This window comes from Antedon bifida, chromosome 6, assembly GCF_963402885.1.
Source record: "Antedon bifida chromosome 6, ecAntBifi1.1, whole genome shotgun sequence".
In the NCBI taxonomy this organism is placed as follows: domain Eukaryota; kingdom Metazoa; phylum Echinodermata; class Crinoidea; order Comatulida; family Antedonidae; genus Antedon; species Antedon bifida.
Window position 1 is genome coordinate 7,652,791 of NC_136231.1, and position 23,432 is coordinate 7,676,222.

Consider the following 23,432-nt stretch of genomic DNA (forward strand, 5'->3'; position numbering starts at 1 on the left):
ACTTGGCAGGCCTAGGTCGTTTGAAAATGTCAACAAAAATATTAAGCATGTTTTATCCGTTGGGGACACGAGAAAATATAATAATATTAGGTTCACACAATATGTCAGGTGTTTATTAATAATATAGCTAATCCAATTTACCTTTGTGTATCATACATAATTTAATGTTACGCAACAGTACCGTTGTAACGTACTGCAGCAGGCAGGGGTTCTTGACACGTATGGTTCATTTGATAGGCCTGGCCCACTTGTATTAGTAGACCATTCACTAACATACACTCGACTTGAAGGATGTAATTAAGCTTTAGTAAACAGTCTTTATTTTGAATGGCTACTACAGTTAATAACAATTCATATGAAAATATGTTAAGCAACAGTGGGGATGAAGTGGTGAACGACGATCGATAAACATGCGTTTCACATTATTTTGTATTTTAATGTGTGTTCTATTATAAGATAACAAATTAAGATACACATACACATAGTGTATAGTTTTAGCTTGTATAAAGAAGTGTCAATCGATCAAAAATCAATCAATCAATCATCAAACATTTCATTCTTCTTCTTTCTAACATACACAGTCTTTTCATTTCTTTTTAACCTCGTTCTTCCTTTCGTACCTTGCAAATCACCCCTTCCCCCACAACAAAATAGAAGTCCCAAATTGAAACAAGTTTTGGCTAACTTATTAAAATGAGATGTTTCGTGCAATTGTCATACGGAGTCCATGCGCGTATAATTCTGTTATTCGAGCAAGAGGTATTAATATGGTTCTAAGTTACTATTGTATTAAAACGAAATACTTTTTTATTAAAAAAAAATAACACAGAGTTTACAACAATTGTTACCCTATATGAAATAGTGATACAATTTTTATGAATTATAATTATAGGTTCGTTGCCTTAGCGTTATATCATATTTAATCGAGGAGTAAAAGTAGCCTTACTTAATGTCTTGGTAGGGTGTGGCGAACACCCACTAATCATAATGAATCTTCTCCCAAGAGTCATGCCTTCGCTATTTAGTTGCAATATTGATGTGTGACAGAATTATAGAACTTGAATAATTGTCGATTCTAATCTACAATTCCTTCACTTATTACTAACAAATTACTTGCCAACGGGATGAATAATGTGAGCTCAAAAACGAGAAGGTTTTAAAGACTTTGATAATTCTATAAGTATTTTCTAGGCTTAGAATAATTGTTGTCTATACTTTTTTCTCTATCAGTAACATAAGCTTTAATAGGCTACTCATAACGGAGTTTCAATATCAACATTTTGTAATCATCGGACTGATGAAACACTTTGTGTTTAATGATTTAAATTATAATCTTCAAATACGTGCTGCGACTTTTAAAATATAAGATTTCTATACACAAACAAAATAATTTAACACATTTTTAAACATTAATCATTTCTTGAGCAATGCGCTGACATTAATCTCGTAACGAAGGTGTTTCATATTTTACCCATCATACACTTAAACTGGATCATTATTCTACATACGCAAGTGATGGTTAGTCGATTAAATTGTTGATATAATTGCATTATGATCTTTTCATAATAAGGTTTCCATTTCATTCGAATCCCAATATTTCTGTATGTTGAAGCGGATACTGTAGTTGAGAAAACTCCGCACGCTAGCAACCCCCCTCATGGGCAACACGGCCAGGCGGGGCGGGTAGGATGGTTTTTGAAGAAGTGGGAATTGACTTCACACAATTAATGTCAGTGGTATTACACTTTACAACCAAATTAGCGAAATACAATACGTAGACTGTCTGTGATGTGTACGATTTGAAGGCTGTATTATGTTATGTTATTTGGACGATGTGTGTACGTAACAGCGATTTCCTTAAATCGGTTCATATCGGATGAACTCGGTGGAATGTTTCAAATAGGATTTGTTTTTTAATATGAACCCTAACTCTTTCAATAACTCAACACATTATCCCCCAGTGGAAATTGTATTTTTCGTTCTTACGCATCACAGGATACAATATCTACCGAGTGCATCCGAAACGAACCGATTGGAACGAATAGCCTACGTACGGAAAGAATCACGGCCAGATATCTGTCCGTTCACATACACACCATGGAATAAGATATAAATCAGTATCTGTTTGTCAGTCTACTGGTATCGATTGTACAATCCGTGGCAATATGCTTTGAATTTTGATAATACTGTGATAAATGTACAGTATATTTGTTAGACGCGTGCGGTAATTTGCATACATGAGCATGTGATAATAACCAGTGAATACTACGGTAGTGATTTGAATTAATTTAAATAAATTCCACTTGATCACTTTTAATCATTCTTAATATCAATTACTAGAATGATTTTATTTTATTGATTGTTTCAAATAATATTTCTTGCATCATTTCGTTGGCATAGTTCAATTAATTTCACTAACGATCATTTTTCCATACCCATCGTTGACAAATAATTAAATGTAATCTCGATAACAATTACTAAAACTGAACATGTATAAAATTATAAGTCGTATACCATTTATACATTCATTTATTGCAGTATTATAACTATACTAGGTGACTTAAAGTTCTATTCTGTGGAATTAGAACACATTAAATATAATTGTTCACAACTATAACGTTTCGTTATTGACAAATGGCGACAACTGACATGCAGTCCTATATTTTTTTGTCCAAAGTGAATAGGCCTACATTTTGTATGAAATATTTTTAACATTTCGTTAAAATAGAAGTTTCTTCATTAATTGAAAATGATCTCGATTGGTGTTGCTTTGTGTGCTTCCTACAATGTACTCATAACGTAAACATTTTGATTACATCCTTTTTGGTATTTGATTTTAATGATAAAATGAACGTCAAACGAACCGCATATTATCAATATATGTTTCATTTAATGTACGACTAATTTAGAAAAAGGCTTTATCTACCTCTCAAAATAACAACCAAAACAAATTAAGTTAAAAATAGATGAAAAATAAAAACGCACTTTGCTCAATTACGGTACTCAAAAGAGCTTTCTATTTCTAAGCCGCTTTATCAAAGTATATGAAAGAGTTGTCTACAAATCTTTACTATTCCTATGTATATTCATAAGATTAAACAATATTTTTTAAACGATTTTAATGTTTGTATTGCATTGATTGTAGTAAATGAGTTTCTTTATTTTTTATATCAATAAACATATTACTGTTTTACGATTATACTGTTTGTGCGTACACCTTTTTTACCCCAATATTACGCCACATGACAGTCCCCATTTTAACCTATTTCTATAAACCAGATGTTATATTCACATTTCTATAACAATTGATAACATTTAAGTGCATTGTTTACATTTTTAGACTAAAAAGTCACTCCGAGAGTGCATACCTCTGCCTACTGTGAAATTCTCCTACCAAAGATTTCTCCGGAAAGATATTAGGCCTATATATATTTGTGTGTGTGTCTTAATGCTCTGTGTGATTTAGGCTAATTTCACTACAAGCATGTGTATGCGAGTTTGGTGTAAATGTTATGTAACCAGCCTTTCAACTAACAATAGTTTCAGTTGACTAACAATGAACAGGAACGCCAAAAACAAACGGGTGAATTTGAAAAGACATTTTTTTTAAACTACTCATATAAAAAAACCTGTACAATAAATCATTTTTTGTTTTAAAATTACAAATCACAAATTATAACTCTTGCCTCTTGTACAAAAATGCAATTTAAGTTTACTTGTTACTTTTAGATTGCTCGCCTGGCTTTTGAAAATTCTGTCCTATCTTTTAACACTAGGTCTGAAAATAATTTATGATTAATGATTTATGATTTTATGTAATGACATGAGATAATATGAATGTGAATAAAAGTGGTGTTTGCGCCACAAAAGAAAAAAAAAGATCTGAAAATAATACTAAACGTGGTCCAGAATTGGGACCGTGGTCCGGATTGCCTGGTCCTTGACCACATCTATCTTTTATTTTGGTAAAGATCTTGAAATAACTTTTTGAGTAATCCTGCTAACAAACAGACAGACAGACACACGCGATCGATTGGCGCGTAAATCACAAGTCAGACAATGCAGTTATATTTAAAACAATGGTAAATGGCTGTTTCAATTACCACTTCTCATCTTTCGTCCGCTTTAATAAATTCATACATTGCAGTTTGATTTGTTTACCAACTTTAAGGAGACATTAAACTGTAAAGGCATAATTCTATTAATAGCACCAACAGCAATACATCGGAAGGTCTTTAAACCAATTATTGTTTATCGTAACATTTGAAAAAGTAACGACGGTGAACATTTGTTAAACTACATTTAAATAAAACACCATCAAGATGGCAATAAATTGCAAGGCATTTAGAGCAATTATTAAAAAAAAAAAATTCAAATGAGAAATATTACACAAGTGGAAACGCTATCATGGACAAGTTATGACTTAAGTGGAGATAGAGTAGAGAATCGGATGGTTACACATTTCTGTAGATAGGCAAAGACATGATTGATTGATTAATTGATTGAAATGAAATATTTTATTTATACTGGGCGACCTCTTCAGTCAAATATTGGTCTCCCAGAAGGCCCAGTTATGATCATTGGCTGATGTACTAGTACATCGAGGTAACCCCCTACACGTCTCGAAAGACTAGGTTCTTTAAAGTGCACATGAGCTAGATGTGTACACTGGACCTATGGTTTATAGTCCTTATCAGAGAAGACTCGTTCTACCACCAGAACCATGGAGCGAGTGAGGCTCGAACCCTTGCCGATGTTATGGCTACATAATTACGGTCCCACTATCTTAATCATGCGAATAATTGAATGGAATAGAAATAGTAAAACCTCTTGAATGTTGTACAATCACACATGTCCGAAGTTAATTTGTGAGCACATATACTATAGAATTTGGGAACACCTTTGGGAAGGACTAAAAGGTTCCCATAATAGGGGGCCCCCTGAATATATTTCCATTCTTTCGTTTCACAGGAAGGTGTTCCTTTGATAGAAATGTCCATTTTACAGGCATATGAAAAAAAAATTAAGTGAAATTAAACGTTTGAATGTATGTTCAGAAATTGTGAATTTGATATTTGAAATCAAACTATTTACGATTAACTATTATATCTCTGTATACAAAAATAGAACTGTATACCTGTATATTGTAACAATAATAATAATCGATGCCACAGACCGTAATTAAAATACAGTAATAAAGTAAATAATGCATTCTACACGCGCATGATGACAATAGCTTTATACGAATAATATCAAAACATGCAATATGTAATGTTAACAAATAACAGTCTGGACTGTTAATAGCAAAACATTTGGTAATCTGGTTATTAAACATGTGAGGTTGATGTTATATGTTAATACTATTTCATATAAAAATATACTTAATTTAAAATTGAAATGTGTATAAAAGTGTCTTTATGGTTTAGCTAGAATATGTTGGAATGCGGTTTAGGGGTCTCTATGTAGGCCTACCAACCACACCCTCAATGCAGCACTTTTTAAAACAGTTACGTATTATTGTCCACACGTGTATTCCGAGGACTGGACCAACGACTTAACGTCCCATCCAAAGGAAAGGGAATGAGAGTACAATGATACAAATGAGGCAGGTCTCGAACCCACGTCATTTATGATTGGTATGGTATCAGCTGATTCCGTTGCAGGTGGTGTTTACACCATAACATATGTTAATGAAAATAATACAGGGACTTGTATTCATGGAAAACTCCTAGGGTACACATTCCCACGAAACGAATGAAGGGAGAGTAGGCCTATACGTTGTAACGTTACAGACGGCTACGCCCACTCTGAGGACCTACAACTACTGGGATACTTTGTTGGGCCCGAATGTGTCCCTTGATTGGAGTACTATACTTCTTCATAAATGACGACTGACAATTATGGACGAATGTAATGCAAGTTTGATTGCAGTTTTATGTTGACGTTATGCTATATTTTTTCCGATCAAGTTGATTGAATTACTCTTTCATGACATAGCTTAATCTCAAAGGAAACGGATAGAGCATACTTCTTCGATATTTTACGCTGTCATTATTTAATTTAAACTACATCTAGGCTAATGACTAGTTTCCAATTAGGCTAGTTTCCAGATCCATTTAACTTAGATTTAACTGAGTATAATCGCTCCGAGGCGTTACTGTTGTTGGAATAAGAGAAAGTATTGTACTGTGAAAAAACAATGAACCAAAAGACATAGGATGGTTACGGCTATATGGTGATACCTAGCTGTCTGTAGTAGGCCTATAACTCATTAGGTGCAAGTACCACGTTGACTGCAAATATCATTATTGATATTAAAGTGTGTCGCTCGTGCACGGCAATGCACTTTACAAAGCAATATAATAATGCATTCAATATACCATATAACTTACCCTATCCGAGTAAATAAGAGACCGGCAGCCAATTCCAATAATTGGAATATCTAGATAGGTAGCTGTCGTTGACAATGTATACAAAAACTTATCATCAACGGCAGCACCAATTCCAACAATATTCGTATCATCTTTCGTTAGGTTGCATATTTGAGTTGCTAAGTAACCGGGATTTTCCGCAACTTCTGCCGAAATTGCGTGCGAATTGACGACATTTGGGAACTGGCTCCCACCGCTGTTCTTCGTATACAAGACCACTTGTCCCGATGCCCAGCAGGTTGATGCGACAATAATGTGTACATTTATAAATATTTGTAAGAGTAAAGCCATCATGTCAAATTGTACCTAGACATTGTCACCAGGTATCCCAATTTACGAGAAACTACAATCGCGTATTTTCCTGTACTTATCCGGTTAAAAAAAGTCGGTCACCACATAACCATGTTAAATAAGTTCTCTTGTCGGTATCTTTGAAGTCACATCATGCGATTTAAAAAAGACACCACGGTTCGTGTTCTTGCTTAAATAAATCTTTAAATCTATCGAACGAATAAATCACCATGTTTTGAAAAGTAATAAATATCGGAAAGAAGCCAACCAAATAAAAATGTAATTTGTAAGGTACACGCGTCGTCAGATGCAGATAAATTGTAAACCTGTGCGAAGCATACAGTGACTGTCGTCGTTATAAAATAAAAGCTATCCGTCGCGTTCTATTTTCTCAATTACTAAACGCCCGCTAGCGGCAATAGTACAACCGGCAGCAACAAACACATATCGTTTAAAAATTAGCCAAAGTGACAATTTCACTCTCACATTTTAACAAACACGTAAATATGTGCACTATTAGTTCAATTTTCACATCACAGACACGTGACAGAATGAAATACAACAAAAACCTCCTTAATATGCTTGATGAAAAGGCTTCCAATTTATGTTTCTGATAATTATTAATATATTCATACTAAATACTGGTACGAGATGGTAATTAATATAAAAAAGTACAAAGTACTAATGTATTTGTAAGTGGGAAACAGCACAACAGCAAAAGTGAAATATAATGTGTACATCAACATGAAATAAGATTATGAGATTAGATAACATAAAGCAAACAATTCTTAGAAATTATTATTAATAGGGCCTATTAAGCTTAAATATATAGGCATATAAATTATATATTTATTAATTTTTTATCTATATGGGTGACATCTTACACTTATGAACGAATATTTCCATCAACCAAAATTCACATTAATTCCATAATCCGATGAATTGATATTGAAAAAGATTACAGATGCAGCACGGGTTTTTTTTTGTGTTGGTAAAATTCTATTAGTATATTAATGTATTAATATTGTATGAATTTCGTTCTATTCTACAATGAGAATTGTTATCGTACTGTCGTTGCATCCCAAAGTATAGGCAACCCTTCGTTTGAACTGGAATACACAGTGAACATCGCCTGAATGCATTGCTATTGTTACTAAATAAGATTACCATCCAGCGATGAAAAATATAATATTAATATCGTTCTGTAATTATTTTCAGATAATGAGATTAACTCGTGAATGATTGACCCAGTAAGTAAGCAGCATGTAGAATTCTACATGGTGAGTTTTTTGGTTGAGCTGGGTCGAGAACGAACACGCACGGTCAACAAGTCATCGTAAAGCTTGGTTCCCACTAGGACACGACGCAACGCAGGCGAATTGACCAATCAAAAGCAATGGATTATTCGAACTGTCGCTTGTGATTGGTCAATTCCCTTTTGTTGCGGCTTACGTCCTTGCGTTGCGTCCTAGTGGGAACCAAGCTTAAGAGTTGCATTTGTTGCAGACATTGTGATGAAGCCATGATTTCTCCTCTTGTCAATGTATTTTATAAAAAGCACTATTATAATATATGGCTCTGATGATTCCTGCTTTTAGACCTCCGTGTTAAATAACGTTAACTAAGCCTCACTCTTTCAATATTCTATCAATTATTATGATTGCTGTGCTTTTTTAAGCTACTCGGTCTTTGTGTCACCGAATAAATGAATTGTGTTATTTTGAAAATAAGCCAAGTGATACAATGGGGAGTTGAGTTAGACTGCGACATGTAATCGAAACGTGTTATGTATTATGGTTATGAATACAGAATGTTTAATACTGCTGATGTATAATATTGCTTTATAATCGGTATTAGGTTTTGACATATGTATTAACATTTATTATTACAAAGATGCGACTGTAATACGAGACATCGCAAGTAGAGCAATCTATCTAACACAGTAGTCTAATTAATCTAATTATAATGATGACCTAGTGATATGACCCTGATCTGTCATTTTCATTTTTTTTCTTCAAAGAATAAGAGAAAAATAATCACTGAACTAACCTTTTCCATAGATTAAGTTATTCACTTTATATTATATTTAGAGTTGAAGATTATTCTTCTCCATTATGTTTTTCATTCCGTCTTGTATACGTTTCCATTTTCTGTGCGCCAGTTGTAGAATGTGTTTTCCTTAATCAGCCAAACCTTCATTTTTCTGCCATTTGTGGCACCCAGTGAGTGGTCCTCGGTCATGTTTTTCCATTAAAACTTTCCTATAATCTTTTCTTATAACCTGTGATTATATTTTCCCGTCATTATTTTCTTAATCATGTTTCCCCTTGTTTTCGGTCAACCATTTCCATTTCTGTTTGCCATTTGTGGCGCCCAGTCAGTGGTTTTATATTCTCATGTCATTACTTTCTCAATTTGTGGCGCCCAGTCAGTGGTTCTCGATCTTGTTCTTCCTTCTTTTCGGTAAAACTTTTCTATTTCTTTCTTTGTGAAGCCCAGTCAATAGTTTTAATTATTAATTTCTTCATCAAACACATCAATAATATTAAAAGATTTAAAATAGTATTTTCAACATTTTTATTTCGTTCACTACAAGTTTTAAACAAATTCAAAATAGGTGGAAAGTTTGCTTATAGCAGACCTTACAAAACAATTATTTTATACATAAAAACCATTTACAAAAACCGCTATCTCTTTATCTTACATCAGATCAATCACTTAAAATGTTTTTTTAAAAATATTGCAAACACTCCAATTGATGTTTGATTGTTAATGATAAAATTACACTAGTCTTACTATTTACAATCAAGATAACTGGAAGTGAAGTCTACAATAAATATATATGTCAATTATTACTGCAGTTAAGCTTTTAAAAACATGTTTTTTATACACATTTGCTTATTTGTATTTAAACTCTATAATTAAAAAAAGCCTTGATTTGAGATCCCAATCATTAAAACAAACTGATTCTATTAAAAAGAATATATTTACTAATTGGTCAGAATGTTTTGCCCTACTCTGACTTAATATATATAATATAGTTACTAAAAGTCATTGATTGTGCATATTGTGGATTCCATAAAAAAAAAGCAAAACATTTTTATTCTTGTTTAAAATAATACTTTTAGTAGTTGCAGTAAGCGTGAAACATTAAGGATGATCCACACTTGAATACAACAATGTCTACCATAAGTAATTTGACCAATCACAACGCGATGAACAATCCAAACTGTTGCTTGCGATTGGTCAACTTGTATCAAAGTGGGAACCAACTAAACTGCAGTACGATATGACATGTTATCAATTCAAACAATACATACAAAAATATAGATAGTGTATTGTGGACATGTTGAAGTACTCGCATACAGTATGACCTACGTTTTATGTTGTTTGGATGATTAACAGGTGACATCATTATTTTTGTAATTTAATACATATCGGCACGTTGTTTTGTGTTTTTGTAAGGTAATCAACCGGTAGTGCTACCTTAGATATAGCATCAATTTAAGGTGAACATGAATTTTACGGTTCCTTTATTTCACATTTGGACCCATACCGTACGTAAAATGTAGCTCCTATTGTTAAAGATATCAGTTTAAAAAGTTCTTGTCTTAAAGTTTTATAAGCACTTTCACTAGCTTGCAGTGCTAGGTACGACCACCAGGCATACACCTGGTAAATTCCTCATAGGCTGCGTATTCCTCATCGTTAAGACTGTAAAAAAGAGAAAAACCCGATAAAACAGCATGTTAGAAAATCAAGTTTATTTAATATAACAAATTTAATGAGATATTATCATGTAAATACAAGAACAAACTTTTGAATCATTTTATTAATTAATTAATTTATTTATCGTGAGAGGTGAGATGGTTTTGCTTTGCTTTATTAAATTCGGATAAAAGTACAAGGTTATACTGCATCATTGACTAAATAATTAAAATACAGTAAAATGCCTATGGCCAAGTAATCGGAAGACCTTTACAGACACTAAAACCTTCAAATCATAATATAGCCACTACAGAAATTGAATACACAAATTGTTCAATATTTGACTTTTGAAGTGCAACTGAACCAAAGAAAAATATGACCTTAGAGACTTGAACCCTACCTTTTACCACAGCACTTGTTTATTTGTGCTTTATAAATCCACCAAAATTATGACGCCCAAGCAAAAACATCGATTAAACAATTTTGTATAATTAATGAAACAATTATGGAAATAAGCTGATAAGCTTTTTGGGCTATCCTGGAAAATCTTTTATAAATGTATTATTTGTAATGTCCGTAATTTATGTTATTAACTTTGTATGTATTTTTTATGATGATTTTCCAAATAAATTCAAATCAAATCAAGTGCTATAGAAAATTCACTCGTAAATGTTTTTACTAAAATCAATTAAAAATAAAAAGAGATAATTTTTATGTATAGTTTATATGCAAATGGCAATAAATGGAATTAATTTTCCACTGATGAATGAATGAGTGAATGAAAAAGACAACCATAGTTTTGATCAAATGTTGGGCTTGGGAAACAAAACAATTTTTGTTAGGCCTTTTAACATACTGTAATATTATCATTCTTATCATCAAAGTCATCATTATTATTATTTCTGTATCACTGTAATTTACCTCCGCCAAGGAGGTATATGTAATTGGTAGCGTGTGTTTGTTTGTTAGTTAGCAGGATTACTCAAAAAGTAATTACAAAATCTTTACCAAAATGAATATACAGATAGATATGTGGTTAAGGACCATTCCATTCAATTTTAGGACCATTTGGGACCATGGTCCCAATTCTGGACCACGCTTTAGTATACTTTTCAGACCTGCTGTTAAAAGATAGGACAGAATTTTTCAAAAGCCGGCGAGCAGTCTTAAAGTAACAAGTAAACTGAAATTGCATTTTCTCGAGAACTACTTGTCCAAAAAACTTCATTTTTGTACAAGAGGCAAGAGTTATAATTTGTGATTTGTAATTTTAAAACATAATTTGATTTAATGTGCACGTTTTTTGATGGTTTAAAAAACCTATTTCTTTTCAAATTCACTCGTTTGATTTTCGCGTTGCTGTTCTATTGTTAGTCAACTGAAGCTATTTTTAATTGAAAGGCTTGTTACATAACCATTACACCAAACTCGCATACACATGCTTGTAGTGAAATTAGCCCAAATCACAAACAGCATTAAGACAAACGCATATATAAATATCTTTTTTTTAACCAGAGAAATCTTATGTAGGAGAATTTTACAGTAGGCGGAGGTATGCACTCTCGGAGTGGCTTTCTAGTTGTTAAATATTATTATCTAATTTAATACCCGTCCCAAAAAACAGTCTTAAATCAGAGCTAATAAATTTTTTTTTTAGAGTTAATCATGCATAAATTAGCATAAAATTAATGTCTTACCCTTGGTCATAGGTAGAACTACTTTCACTTGTATAATAGTCATCATCATTGTATCTTTGTGATTTTTCATTGTTTCCCAGACTCCATTTGTTACTTAGGAACTCATCCATATTATTTAAATCACTTTCATTTACATAAATAATACCTATAATATAAATAAAAAATGATATATAAATTTACAGGCAAAAAGAAACTCCAATCCTTCCAGTAATCTACTAAAAAATAATTAATTTAAAAATGGTGAATAGAAGGACATTTGTGAGAATGAGAAAAAACTCATATTCGAACCAAGAATCTTCTGTTTGATATCCAGACATCCTATTACTAGACCATATGGGCTTTCATGGTATGATTCAAATCCAATTGGAGTGACTTTTTGACATCCTCATTGTGGTACAGTGGAAGAGCACTACTTCCCAATTGTATACCCTTTGTAAAATATATATAGAGTTTAAGCTTATTCAATCAAATTTATATTTCGCTAGACCTTCGTCTATTAAAGATTTATTTTTTCTATTAATAATTCAGTAGCATATAATGCATTATAATCTAGTTTTCGAAATCAAGTTGATATACTGCATATTTATTTCCAACAATATTTTCCAATTTTATAGATAGGCAAATAAAGAAATTATACCAGTGAACACAATGGAAGACATTTTATATATTAAACAGTGTCAAATGCTAATTTAAAAACATTGAAAAAAAAAAGATTGCTTTCTAAAAGTCTGTCTACACTATCAAACTTAATGTGCCCATATGTGCCACGGTGATGTCATATCACTACCATATTTGAGCACACCACGCTTGTTTTGTCAAACTAGTTTGATAGTCTAAACTAGGCTTAAGCATAGTCTTGTCTCAGGCTTAAGTCACATCTGGACTGCCAGGATTTGACCCTAGCACCATGGGATTGGTAAGCAAGAATGTTACCTACTATGCTACCGTACCACAGGCAATGTCTTTTGAAAATTGCAGGTGTGCTGTAGATGGTACACCTCGAGGTAAGATTAGGTGCCCATGCCTCAAAAGACAAGGCCTGGCACAACTTTAAAAAGTGCTTTATAAATCAAATTCTCCTCTACTGAAACATTACCATTTACAAAGACCTGACTGATCGAGCATATACCAACTGTACAAAGCTGTCTACACTATCAAACTTTATGTGACAAAAAAATGTGATGTGTCCATATACATGATGTCATATCACTACCATATCTGGGCATATCACTACCATATTTGGGCACATCACACTTTTTTTTGTCAAACTAGTTTGATAGTGTAGGATGAGCTTTAGGCTACATTTACACACTTTCACATAACACAAAATAGCATTAAATTCTTTATATAATATACTCAACAAAACTGGAAACGGATTGTAAGTTGACTCAGTGAACCTAATTAAGGAATAAAAACTTCCCCACACAACACTGGTCCAAAAGTGCTCTTTAAATGGAGGTGTATTATTTCTTAAGTAATTATTAAATGCAATTAACTTGATTAAGAATTGTTCTTCACATTTTGTCAAATCTACACTCAAAAATTCCAAAAGTCCTTACTAGCTTCTTCTTGAGAAATGACTCTACCATCCGGTGCATAGAATGTGTAATCGTTCTGGAAAAAAAAGAAAACATGTTATACAAGTTTTGTTTATTGGTTTCCACAAATAATATATAATTTTCTTAATAAATCTTTAAATATTTATAAATGTGGAGATCACAATAAGTCTAGATATAGACTTTAAGCAGAGGCCACAACAACATATTATAGAACATTACAATGAGAATATTGTACAATTTTGAATATCTACAGTATATAAATTATGCATGTTGGATCACAATGCAAATACATCACCCTAAAACTAAACGTCAGATACACATACTCTACTCCAAATTTGCTTCAAAACAAGTGCAAGTAGCTATTATCGAGCTATATATATGTTTGCTGTAAAAACAGGTCCCGAACAGAATTTTAAAATGTTAAATTTATCCATAAGACCACTAAACAATTAAATGGTGCCCATCAAAAAAGTAAATTATGTGTTCATCCGAAAACAGGCAACACTAAACAAGCCACAAAATCGATCAAACGAGTACAGAATAGAATTTTGCGGATTATTTTTGGTTACAATTTAAATACTGTCGAGTTACGTGAGGCTGCTGGGCTCCCTTTACTTGCGACAAAGAGGAACCAACTCCTACTTTTGGTAAGAAACTCTTGGTTTCTAATAATTTTAGGTATTTGCTTCCTCCTTGCCACACGTCTATTAAAGCCCTGCTGTCTCATCGTCTCTTATATGAAATCAGGTGCAATGCAGAAACGAAGATGTAAATCTACAATACTCACTCTTGCTAAAATTTTAAACGAACCTAGTTAATTAATCTTTTATTATAATTATTAATTTAATACTGAATACGATATACTGTATGCATTTAATCCAAATTTTAATATCTTAATGGTTTCTTATTTTGATGTTTTATATTGTTATAATGCTCTATCATTATTAATTATGTAAATATTGTGGTTTTAGCCTTCGGTCAATGTTATATTATGATTAATTTTGCAATAAAGGCCAAAAAACATGGATAGTTCCACGAGCCCACCTCATGTTCTCAATAATGATATCCATTTAGAAAAAAATACTATGTGAACTGACTGGTCATACTACACAAGCAACACAAGCTTGATACATATCCCCTTAAGCCAATTGTTCTAAGCACATAATCACTTACTAGATCTGCAACCCCAACTGCACTATCTCCTGAAGCAGCAGCAGCAGCAGCAGCAGCACTGGAATACATCTGCTGGGCTGCCGGTGACGTTGTGTCTCTTCCCCAATTGCTTGCTCTAAGTTCAATTAAACTCAATAATGTTTCCCTTGTTTTCCTAGAAAATAACACAAATGCAACATAAAAAATCAAGAATGTTTTTCATAGTCAGATGAACATATTTAATCATTGGTTTTTAAATATTAAAACATGTTCTGTAACATTTAGTTAGTACTATACTAAAGAAATGATAGGATTTTATATCTGGTAACAATTATATTATTTACCTTTTATTATTAATTTATAAAATTATTAATCAGCATATTTTTTTGTAACTATTATAGTTTTACTACACATTGTGGATATTAAAATGCAAAAAAAAAAATGAATGTATTAATTTTCTTTTATTATTATTCTTTAATTATTATTTTTTCTTTAATTATTATTTTTTCTTTATTGTGAAGCACCTCTGAACATTATTATTATAGATATCTGTGCTATATAAGTTTGACTAATTGAACATTCCTGGTTGTCCAAAAACGTATTTAATGTACCTTTTAGAATGTTACGTTTAGCTAAATTTTTTAGGGAACCACTATTTGTAAAAGCTTTTTTGCTTGCTTGTGGCTGTCCCTGTTTCATTTCTTCTCAGTTTTTACAATGTTACAAATTTACTCTTCATTTGAAATGGAATAAACTAAATATCAATAATTACTTTTAATTTTAATGATATTGATATATTTTATACCTGTAATTATATAAAAAATTGTAAGTTATTTGATGTTAAAATCTGTGTGTACAAATTCTCTGTTGGCTGTGCATTGAAAAAAGAAAATGAATCTAATTAAAGATGTATTGTCCCTTGAAACACAAAAAATGAAGGTCAAAATATTCTAAATTTAAATTGGCCATATCAAAGTAATATTAAAGTTATTCACTTTAAGTCGAAAATTAAACCACGAGTATGCATTATGCATGATGCTAATTAGGATTGTTTACAACTCGTCGCGGTTGAGAAGGTGTTTTCACACAGATCGCGAGGAAGTTTTATGATTATGCATACAGAGTAGTCAAACAAGCGCGTTGCATTATGAGATATGTTTTGATAGAAAACTTTGACTGGAAGTCAAAGTTATTTTTTGAAAAAAAAATGTATGTATTTCAGTTAAATGATTTTTTTTTGAAAGTTAATAACTATTATGATACTTCAAAATGACCCACTTTCTTTTTAAATCTTTTTTTTAAATTTTTTTGGAATTAGTCAAAGGGACAATGCATCTTTAACATACAATTTGCATAAATAATTTTGGTTAATCATTAATACCTCTGTAATTTATTATCTAGAATGATGTTTCTGATTGTAGAGAAAAGGTCCTGAAGACTAGTCATGCTGCCCATCTCCCTGTCGAAATCATCTGCCTGAGCTCCAGTCAATTTCAACAGCCTAATCAACATTGTTGCATTTTCATCATCGGGATATTTAAGAAAAGATTCCATCAAGCCATTTAAAGCTTTTCTTAAAATTTTAATTTTTCTTGGTTTATTGTTTACCATTAACTAAAAGAAATTAAATTTCAAATTCAATAGATGCTATACAGTATCATGTCTAGTGACAAAAAACTGATTGCAGTATCGTGTCTGTAGACTGCAACAGACTTAACCTAACTGTCAAACAAATGACATGATATTGTATGCGTATCATGTCTTAAATCTAACTTGATTCGGGCAATCTCACAACAGTGTCTTGCCTTGCCAAGATAGGAACTCGCAACAGTCCTTTGATCTTATGTCTGGCTGTGACAAATACCAACAGTATTCTCTGCGGCGCGCAGTGTTTGTCACGCCGTGTAGGACTGATCGTGTCGCAGCCACAGAAAAACCCTTTGATCTCCGGAGCTCAGCATTCTGTTGTTAGATTGCCTTGCTCCTACTATGCTCTATAATGTTCTCCCTTCCTACAATAGGTTCAATCTCAAGGCATTCACAAACTCATAATTTGGGCAAGGCAAATGATGTCCTGATTGTTTTAGAACAGTAAAATGGCCAAGAACATAATATAATAATATATAATAATAAAACAAATATTACAAACATACATCCATGTTTAAGAACAAGTCAGCTATGAACATCGTAAACCGATACAGTCTTTCTTTCAAAATTGGATCAGTAAACGCAGTTTCTCGTTCGTCAAACTCTTTCTTCAATCTATTTAAGAAAAAATACAACATTATTTATTTATCTATATTTAGATATCAGATGATGGAAGAATAAACAATGTATAAGAACAGCTGAAAGAAACTGGAATCAGTTTAGATTTAGATATCAATAATTACTGCTACTGCTACTGCAGTTTCGCACCTAAAACTAGGCATAAGGCTTCACAGTCACTCACCATCACCGTCGCGTAGTGGGTGAATGCTTTTCAATTGGGTAAGCTTGAGAGATTGTGGTGCGAAAGTACAGTAGCACCCAAATTCTACAACCAATGATCAGTCATCGCATTTTAAATACAGTATAAACCCTCCTTTCCTGACACTCCAATTCAAGGCAAATTATTAAGGGGACACTTAACATTAAAACAAGAATTATTTCTTACAAAAAACGCCGCTCGACATTTTAAAATTAATCATTGTTCTTTCTTCAGATATATTAAATGATTAATTATTAAAAAGATGTCCTTTAATCGCAAAAATACATACAATTCAAAGATAGTTCTTTAATTATGAATCACATTATGCCCATTTTCTCACTAGTTAATTGTATACTATACACAATTTTTAATAATTTATGGAAAATATGTTTTTGTTACCATGTAAACGTGTAACAAAATAAAAATATGTTGGTTAATCACAAAAATCTAACAGCTATTTAATTATAAATCACATCATGCCCATTTTGGTGGGTGTTACTGTTAGTAATCTGGTTGTATTTCATTGAATAATTGATATTTCTGCTAATTTTCAACAGCATTTGAAAGAAGACATGTGTACCTTTCCAACAATGTATTATTTGCCAAAAAATATACATCTACTAATTAAAAAATGGCATTTAAAAATGGTCAATTTTGATTTTTCAATTTTTGCTGTGTGTGTGACCTCAACCTGTAGGCATGCAACTGAATACCCTCTAGAGACAATGTGACTTCACGGTGGTACAAGTGAGAAAATTCTTCCACAGTCTGTTGATTCACGTCAACCAATCAAAGGGCGAGTATCCAAAATCGTTCAACCGTGAGCCCTCATAGACTCTCTTTTCCCAGACGTTTTTTGGGTCCAGCAGCTGGGACCTATAAATTATAGTCGAGTTTACAAATTCTTAAAACTGTCGGCCTTAGAACTATAGCTGCCGCGATGATAAAGCTTCTTAAAAGCCGTGGCGCGAAAAATTAGGGGCAATATATATTTGAACACTATAAAGACCATTCAGGGGAATCATTCCTGTGAAATGAACAAGGGAAAATATATGTTTTAACACTACGGCCAACCACTATTAAAGCTGGGTTCCCACTAGGACATAATGCAAGGATGTAAGCGCAACGTAAGTGTGAACCAAGCTTTAGGTGTCTGTAACCTTACTTTTCCATTAAAATATTTCTAAACACATCTGATTCCATCCCTGGTTGTACTAGTAGCTTCTTAGACAAGCAGTTACACACTTTTGCTGCAGTGTATGTGAAGTTAGTGTCAAAAATAGCCTAGAAAGAAAACAATAAAGTTAACGTTAAGCTCTGTCTACACTATCAAAATAGTTTGACAAAAAAAGTGTGATGTACCCAAATATGGCAATGATGTGCCCAAAAATGGTAGTGATATGACATCATCGTGTCCATTATAAGGCAAAGGGCACATCACAATTTGTTTGTTTTATAAAGTTTGATAGTATAGACAGAGCTTTATACTGTACTTCATTTCATTAATAAATGGTGATACAATTGAATATAAAACTTGAACAATCTTCCATCAAATATTAAAAGAATATAATACAACATTCAAAAATTGATAAATATCCATCTTGGGCATGGACAAACTAAAAATAATTTGTAACCATTGTATGTAATGGAACTGGTTTGATAAATAAAGCCTTGTTTATCACTTGAGCACTATGTTGACTTAAGCAAAATGATTGTTAAATGCCAGCCCTAACAGTCTTGATGTTCATTTCATGTGTAGCATCATCCGAGTGAAATTTAGAGTTAAAAGTGAACCACTCGCCGATGGGTGGCATTCACTAAACAGTAGGGTTATATACACTCAAAACCACTGAACTGATTATTGAAACCATGGAGGTATACCTCTATGTTGAATTGGTCAGTCAGTAAAGTCTGTCTTCACTATCAAATTTTATGTGACAAAAAAATGTGATGTGCCCATATGGACATGATGAAGTCATATCCAGGCCTTGTCTTTTAAGGCGAACGAGTGCGATCACTCACCTAACACACTCCTAAACTGCCTTTAAGGAGTGCGATTTACAACCACGCCTAAATTTGGTAAATTTCTACACACCAAAATACAAACAGCACCTTCAGCACCCCTGAATGCATTGAGGAGTGCAATTTGTAGCACACCTATAAATTTCAAATAACAAGGCCTGCATATCACTACCATATTTGAACTTATAACTACCATATTTGGGCACATCACACATTTTTTGTCAAACTAGTTTGATAGTGTAGGCAGAGTTTTAAACACAATGGGTTTGTCAAAAAGATTAAATTCCCAATAATACCTGTTCATAGATAAACTCTACAAGGTTGTCTAGTTGATTCAAGTCGACTGGGTTTGTGTTGAGAGCAATTACCAACTGTTCAATGTAATCATCAAAACATCCTGGATTTATAGACATTACATTTAATACATCCTTGACATTGCTCATGATATCGACCTAAAATCAAATATATACATTATATAAAGATGATTAAATTACTTAAAATTGTACACTGTACCCTACTATCACAAACATACTGGTAATTACTGTATTACTGTCTATTCTAAACTGAACCAAATGTTACACTGTTGCATAAGCTCCAGCTCTGTATTTAGCAGGCACTCTATCAAAAATTCATGACACGAGCTGCGAGAATTAGGTACTAGTGTAGATGTGCAATCCCTGCTTTCTGTGAATTGGGTACACTGGATCCATGATTCATGTAGAACAACTAGAAATAATGTATATAACCTTAAACATACAGTTCAAATTACACTTAAATGTGGAATATTTGAACTTTTAATTTAATCGTTTAATGACATTTTTATTGGGTTAAAATGGCTGTGTTAAAGCATCATTTGAATGCGAGGCCCTAGCTAGGAAGGCCTATGCTGTATCACCAGAGCCAAGCAATTCAGAAGGGCCCAGCGCCATGAGACAAGGGATGGACCAGAGAGATATACTGTACTGCCAGTCGTTGTCTTCGCACAAAGGTGCGTAACTAATAAAACGGCTATGTTGACTGTATGTGATTTTACACTCTAGCGAACACAGGATATTCGTCGTCTCCCCTAACCGTCATGTTTCGTAAAGTCCCTAATAAGTGTTGTTGGATGCCAACAAATGCAATCTCAAAGACTTGTTTGTTACAGTATAAGACTTTGTTTTTATCATGGCAGTGAATAAATTCCACATTGTCAATATTCCTAAAAAATGAATACAGGTAAAATAATATGACAATTGTTTAGAAGTAAACACAGCAATTAACTAGAAATGTATATTGCCTTGCATAAATAAAAACAATAGAATTAAAGTAATTACATTTGCAGAGGTCGCACCAGTCAAAACATGATTATCTTCTGAAGGAACAGATAGAACCGTAGGCTGTAATGCTTCCATTGATGGTACGCGTACCAATGTTGGGTCATTTACCAATGTTGGATCTAAAACCACTGGTAGTACCCGTTGGTTGTAAACAGCTGGTGCTTTTGGTACAGCACCACCAGGAGTAAAAGCTTTAGCGTTTGGATTGAGGGAGGAATGGTTATGGAATCCTTGTGACATGTTCTGCCAACTTGCAGCTAAACAAAAATAAAAAATTAATCAAAATGTATATTCTTTTTTTATTGCATAGGTAACTGTACTGTTTTGTGGAAAGAACAATACACAGACTCAACGAAGTGACCCCTTAATAGAGGTGTCCCCTGTTTACGCAACACTGCCCCTTATGTGCTTTCCAAGGGGTGTCCCAAAAAAGGGTGTTTACTGTGGACTTTTGGGTAGCATGTTTATTGATATCTTCAAAGCATAGCTCTTTCAGATAATGTCATTGTTAATAATTAATTAATACAAAATTATAGTTGTATCTAGTTGCACATTTTATAAACTTTAGGTGACCTTTTAATGTTTTCTCCTTGTACAAATTTTATTTTATTATTTTTTTATATAGTTTTTTTGGGTGCATGTCAAGTCGGCCCCAAACCGTCTCGGCCAAAGTCAAGTCGGCCCCACGTCAAGTCGGCCCCAAGGCAACTCGGCCTCAAGTCAACTCGGCCTCACGTCAACTCGGCCAAAAACTAATCGGTCAACTCGGCCACAATAAAGTATGGAACGCAAAAAGTGCTTAATATTATTATGATTATTACTATCCACGCTTTAAAAAAAATGAAGAAATAAGAAAAATACTCATATAAAAAAATGATCTCATTGCCATAGAAAAAATAATCGTACATATCGTTTTTGTTCATGATTTGCGTTTTTAAAAAAGGGGAATCCCCCAGTCAGCGAAAATACGTAGCAGTATTAGATATCGAAATAGCTGCCAAAGGCGCAGAGCTAGGGAGGCGCAGCTACGAATTGGTTTCAGATGTTGTCGCCTAATCAAATGCATACACTGAAAATTTCTACGCGTGATTCAACCATGGAGTTACCATTATTTTATACCTCAATGATTCAACCAAACAATCCTATTACACCTAATAAATGTCCTCGCATATCGGACATGTTTATTGAATTTTGACGCACGAACGAACATACGCGCCGACGTACGTGCATCATCATTATTGGGCCTATTTATTATCCAAATGTTCATTGTAATCATTAATAATAGCATGAATGCTTATCAATTGTTTGTTAGGCGCAATTTGAACAATTTGTGCAATTTGAAATTTTATTAAACGTAAATAAAGGAAAGTTGGTGAAATCATTCTTATTTTTTTTGTTAAATGTATTATTGTCTAAATATTAATATTCATTAAAAGTCAGAATTATTCATAGGTAAAAAAATGTGAAGAAATATCAATCCCCTTTCTTTGCACTTTTTCCGTTCCATACTTTAACGGGGCCGAGTTGACCGATTATTTTTTGGCCGAGTTGACGTGAGGCCGAGTTGACTTGATGCCGAGTTGACTTGAGGCCGAGTTGACTTGGGGCCGAGTTGATTTGGGGCCGACTTGACTTTGGCCGAGACGGTTTAGGGCCGACTTGGATCGAAATCAGTTTTTTTATATATACAGTAGATTAATTTTTTTATCAAGAGGTTCTCACTTGAACTGTGTTGGGGTATTGGCTTATTGTTTCCTTGTTGGAAAGTTCAAATGTAAATAGTCATACTACCTGGTGGAGTTTTCATTGGTTGTTCTCCTGGTTTGTATGGCCTACGTAACGTCGGCCATTCTGCTGGCTTTGTTTCTGCTGGCTTTGTTTCTGCTGGCTTTGTTTCTACTGGTTTCTCTTCTACTGTCTCCTGTACTGCTGAACCCTTCGGATTCCAGGTTGAGATCTCATAACTACCAGCATCTGCCATTCTGAATCATATGTTTAAAAATTGGGTATTAGTGGCCTAAAAGATAAGGCCTGAAGTGTCAGTGTTATTTGCAACATGAAATTGCAAAACAAATCTTTGTTCAATTCGGAAATTTTTAAAAGGAAATTCTTGCACGACTTCAAATTGCCCGGCCTCTCTGCAGAATTTAATTCAGTTTTCTTGTGTGTAGGGGTAATTTGGAGGGGTTAGGGCCTAGGTTTATCACAGGGGGAGGGGGTAAACTTCTCCATAATCAGGCCTCCCCATAATTTACTTAAATAAAATAATTTCTCAACTTCAATATACATGTACTAATAAATAAAGAGTCGGAGAGCACAACACTAAAAAACTAATATTACAATAATGCTTTAGCTGGCCTTGAAGTTTCCTAGCGTAACCTAGCTACAAACAGGACCTACTCCAGTTCGTATCAACAACAACAACGCTAGGCATAGTAGACCTAGCCTAGGCCTACCCAGCTAGGGGGCTAGGCATAGGCCTCTCCCTAGCTAGGGCTAGGCCTAGCTAGGATAGCCTCCTACTAGCCTAGGCCTACTTATATAGTTAGAGGGCCTAGCTAGACCTAGGCCTAGCCTAAGGCTACCAAAAGCATTAAGCCAGACTAATAATTGAATAAATAAATTATCATATAATGTGCAGTCAATTTTATACTTGAAATATATTCACTCTAATATGAAATACTTGAAATTGGAGTTTCCTTTCTTCGAAAAAAGAATGTCAAGAAAAATCCTTTTTTGATTTCATGCACACTTCTCGCACTATCAAAAAAAAAATAAAGTAGCGC

General features: G+C 33.3%; 2 protein-coding genes across 4 annotated transcripts in view; both read right to left on the bottom strand.

Annotated features, from left to right (window-relative positions):
- The window catches only part of LOC144845571 (glutamate receptor ionotropic, NMDA 3A-like), a 23,921-nt gene extending 16,874 nt beyond the window's left edge, over positions 1–7,047 (bottom strand). The window contains exon 1 of the mRNA XM_078702995.1: positions 6,393–7,047. Coding sequence (XP_078559121.1) covers positions 6,393–6,725 — 333 coding nt within the window. The 5' untranslated portion in view covers positions 6,726–7,047. The remainder of the gene's footprint in view (positions 1–6,392) is intronic.
- A 2,235-nt stretch (positions 7,048–9,282) lies between these two features.
- LOC144845580 (uncharacterized) lies at positions 9,283–23,405 on the bottom strand. Of its 3 annotated transcripts, none has more exons than XM_078703010.1 (11): positions 23,315–23,405; positions 22,438–22,628; positions 20,644–20,903; positions 19,624–19,779; positions 18,471–18,589; positions 16,992–17,100; positions 16,220–16,452; positions 14,860–15,013; positions 13,687–13,741; positions 12,128–12,272; positions 9,283–10,436 (listed from the first exon to the last, which is right to left on the bottom strand). In XM_078703010.1, the coding sequence occupies exons 2-11, from the start codon at positions 22,625–22,627 to the stop codon at positions 10,370–10,372; spliced, it is 1,488 nt and encodes a 495-aa protein (XP_078559136.1). In that variant the 5' UTR covers position 22,628; positions 23,315–23,405; the 3' UTR covers positions 9,283–10,369. The 3 variants fall into 3 exon arrangements, with proteins under 3 accessions (XP_078559136.1, XP_078559135.1, XP_078559137.1); XM_078703009.1 differs by having other exon boundaries at positions 23,300–23,405; XM_078703011.1 differs by having other exon boundaries at positions 23,330–23,377.
- Between the last annotated feature and the right edge of the window lie 27 nt (positions 23,406–23,432).

What these genes read in the sequence shown, in the direction of transcription:
- LOC144845580 (XM_078703010.1), bottom strand. Translation starts at nt 22,627, where the DNA reads ATGGCAGATGCTGGTAGTTATGAGATCTCAACCTGGAATCCGAAGGGT. An exon ending in ACCAATGAAAACTCCACCAG is followed by an intron (nt 20,904 to 22,437) that starts GTAGTATGACTA and finishes ATTTTTGTTTAG; the next exon opens with CTGCAAGTTGGCAGAACATG. An exon ending in CATTTCTCAAGAAGAAGCTA is followed by an intron (nt 12,273 to 13,686) that starts GTAAGGACTTTT and finishes TTTATATTATAG; the next exon opens with GTATTATTTATGTAAATGAA.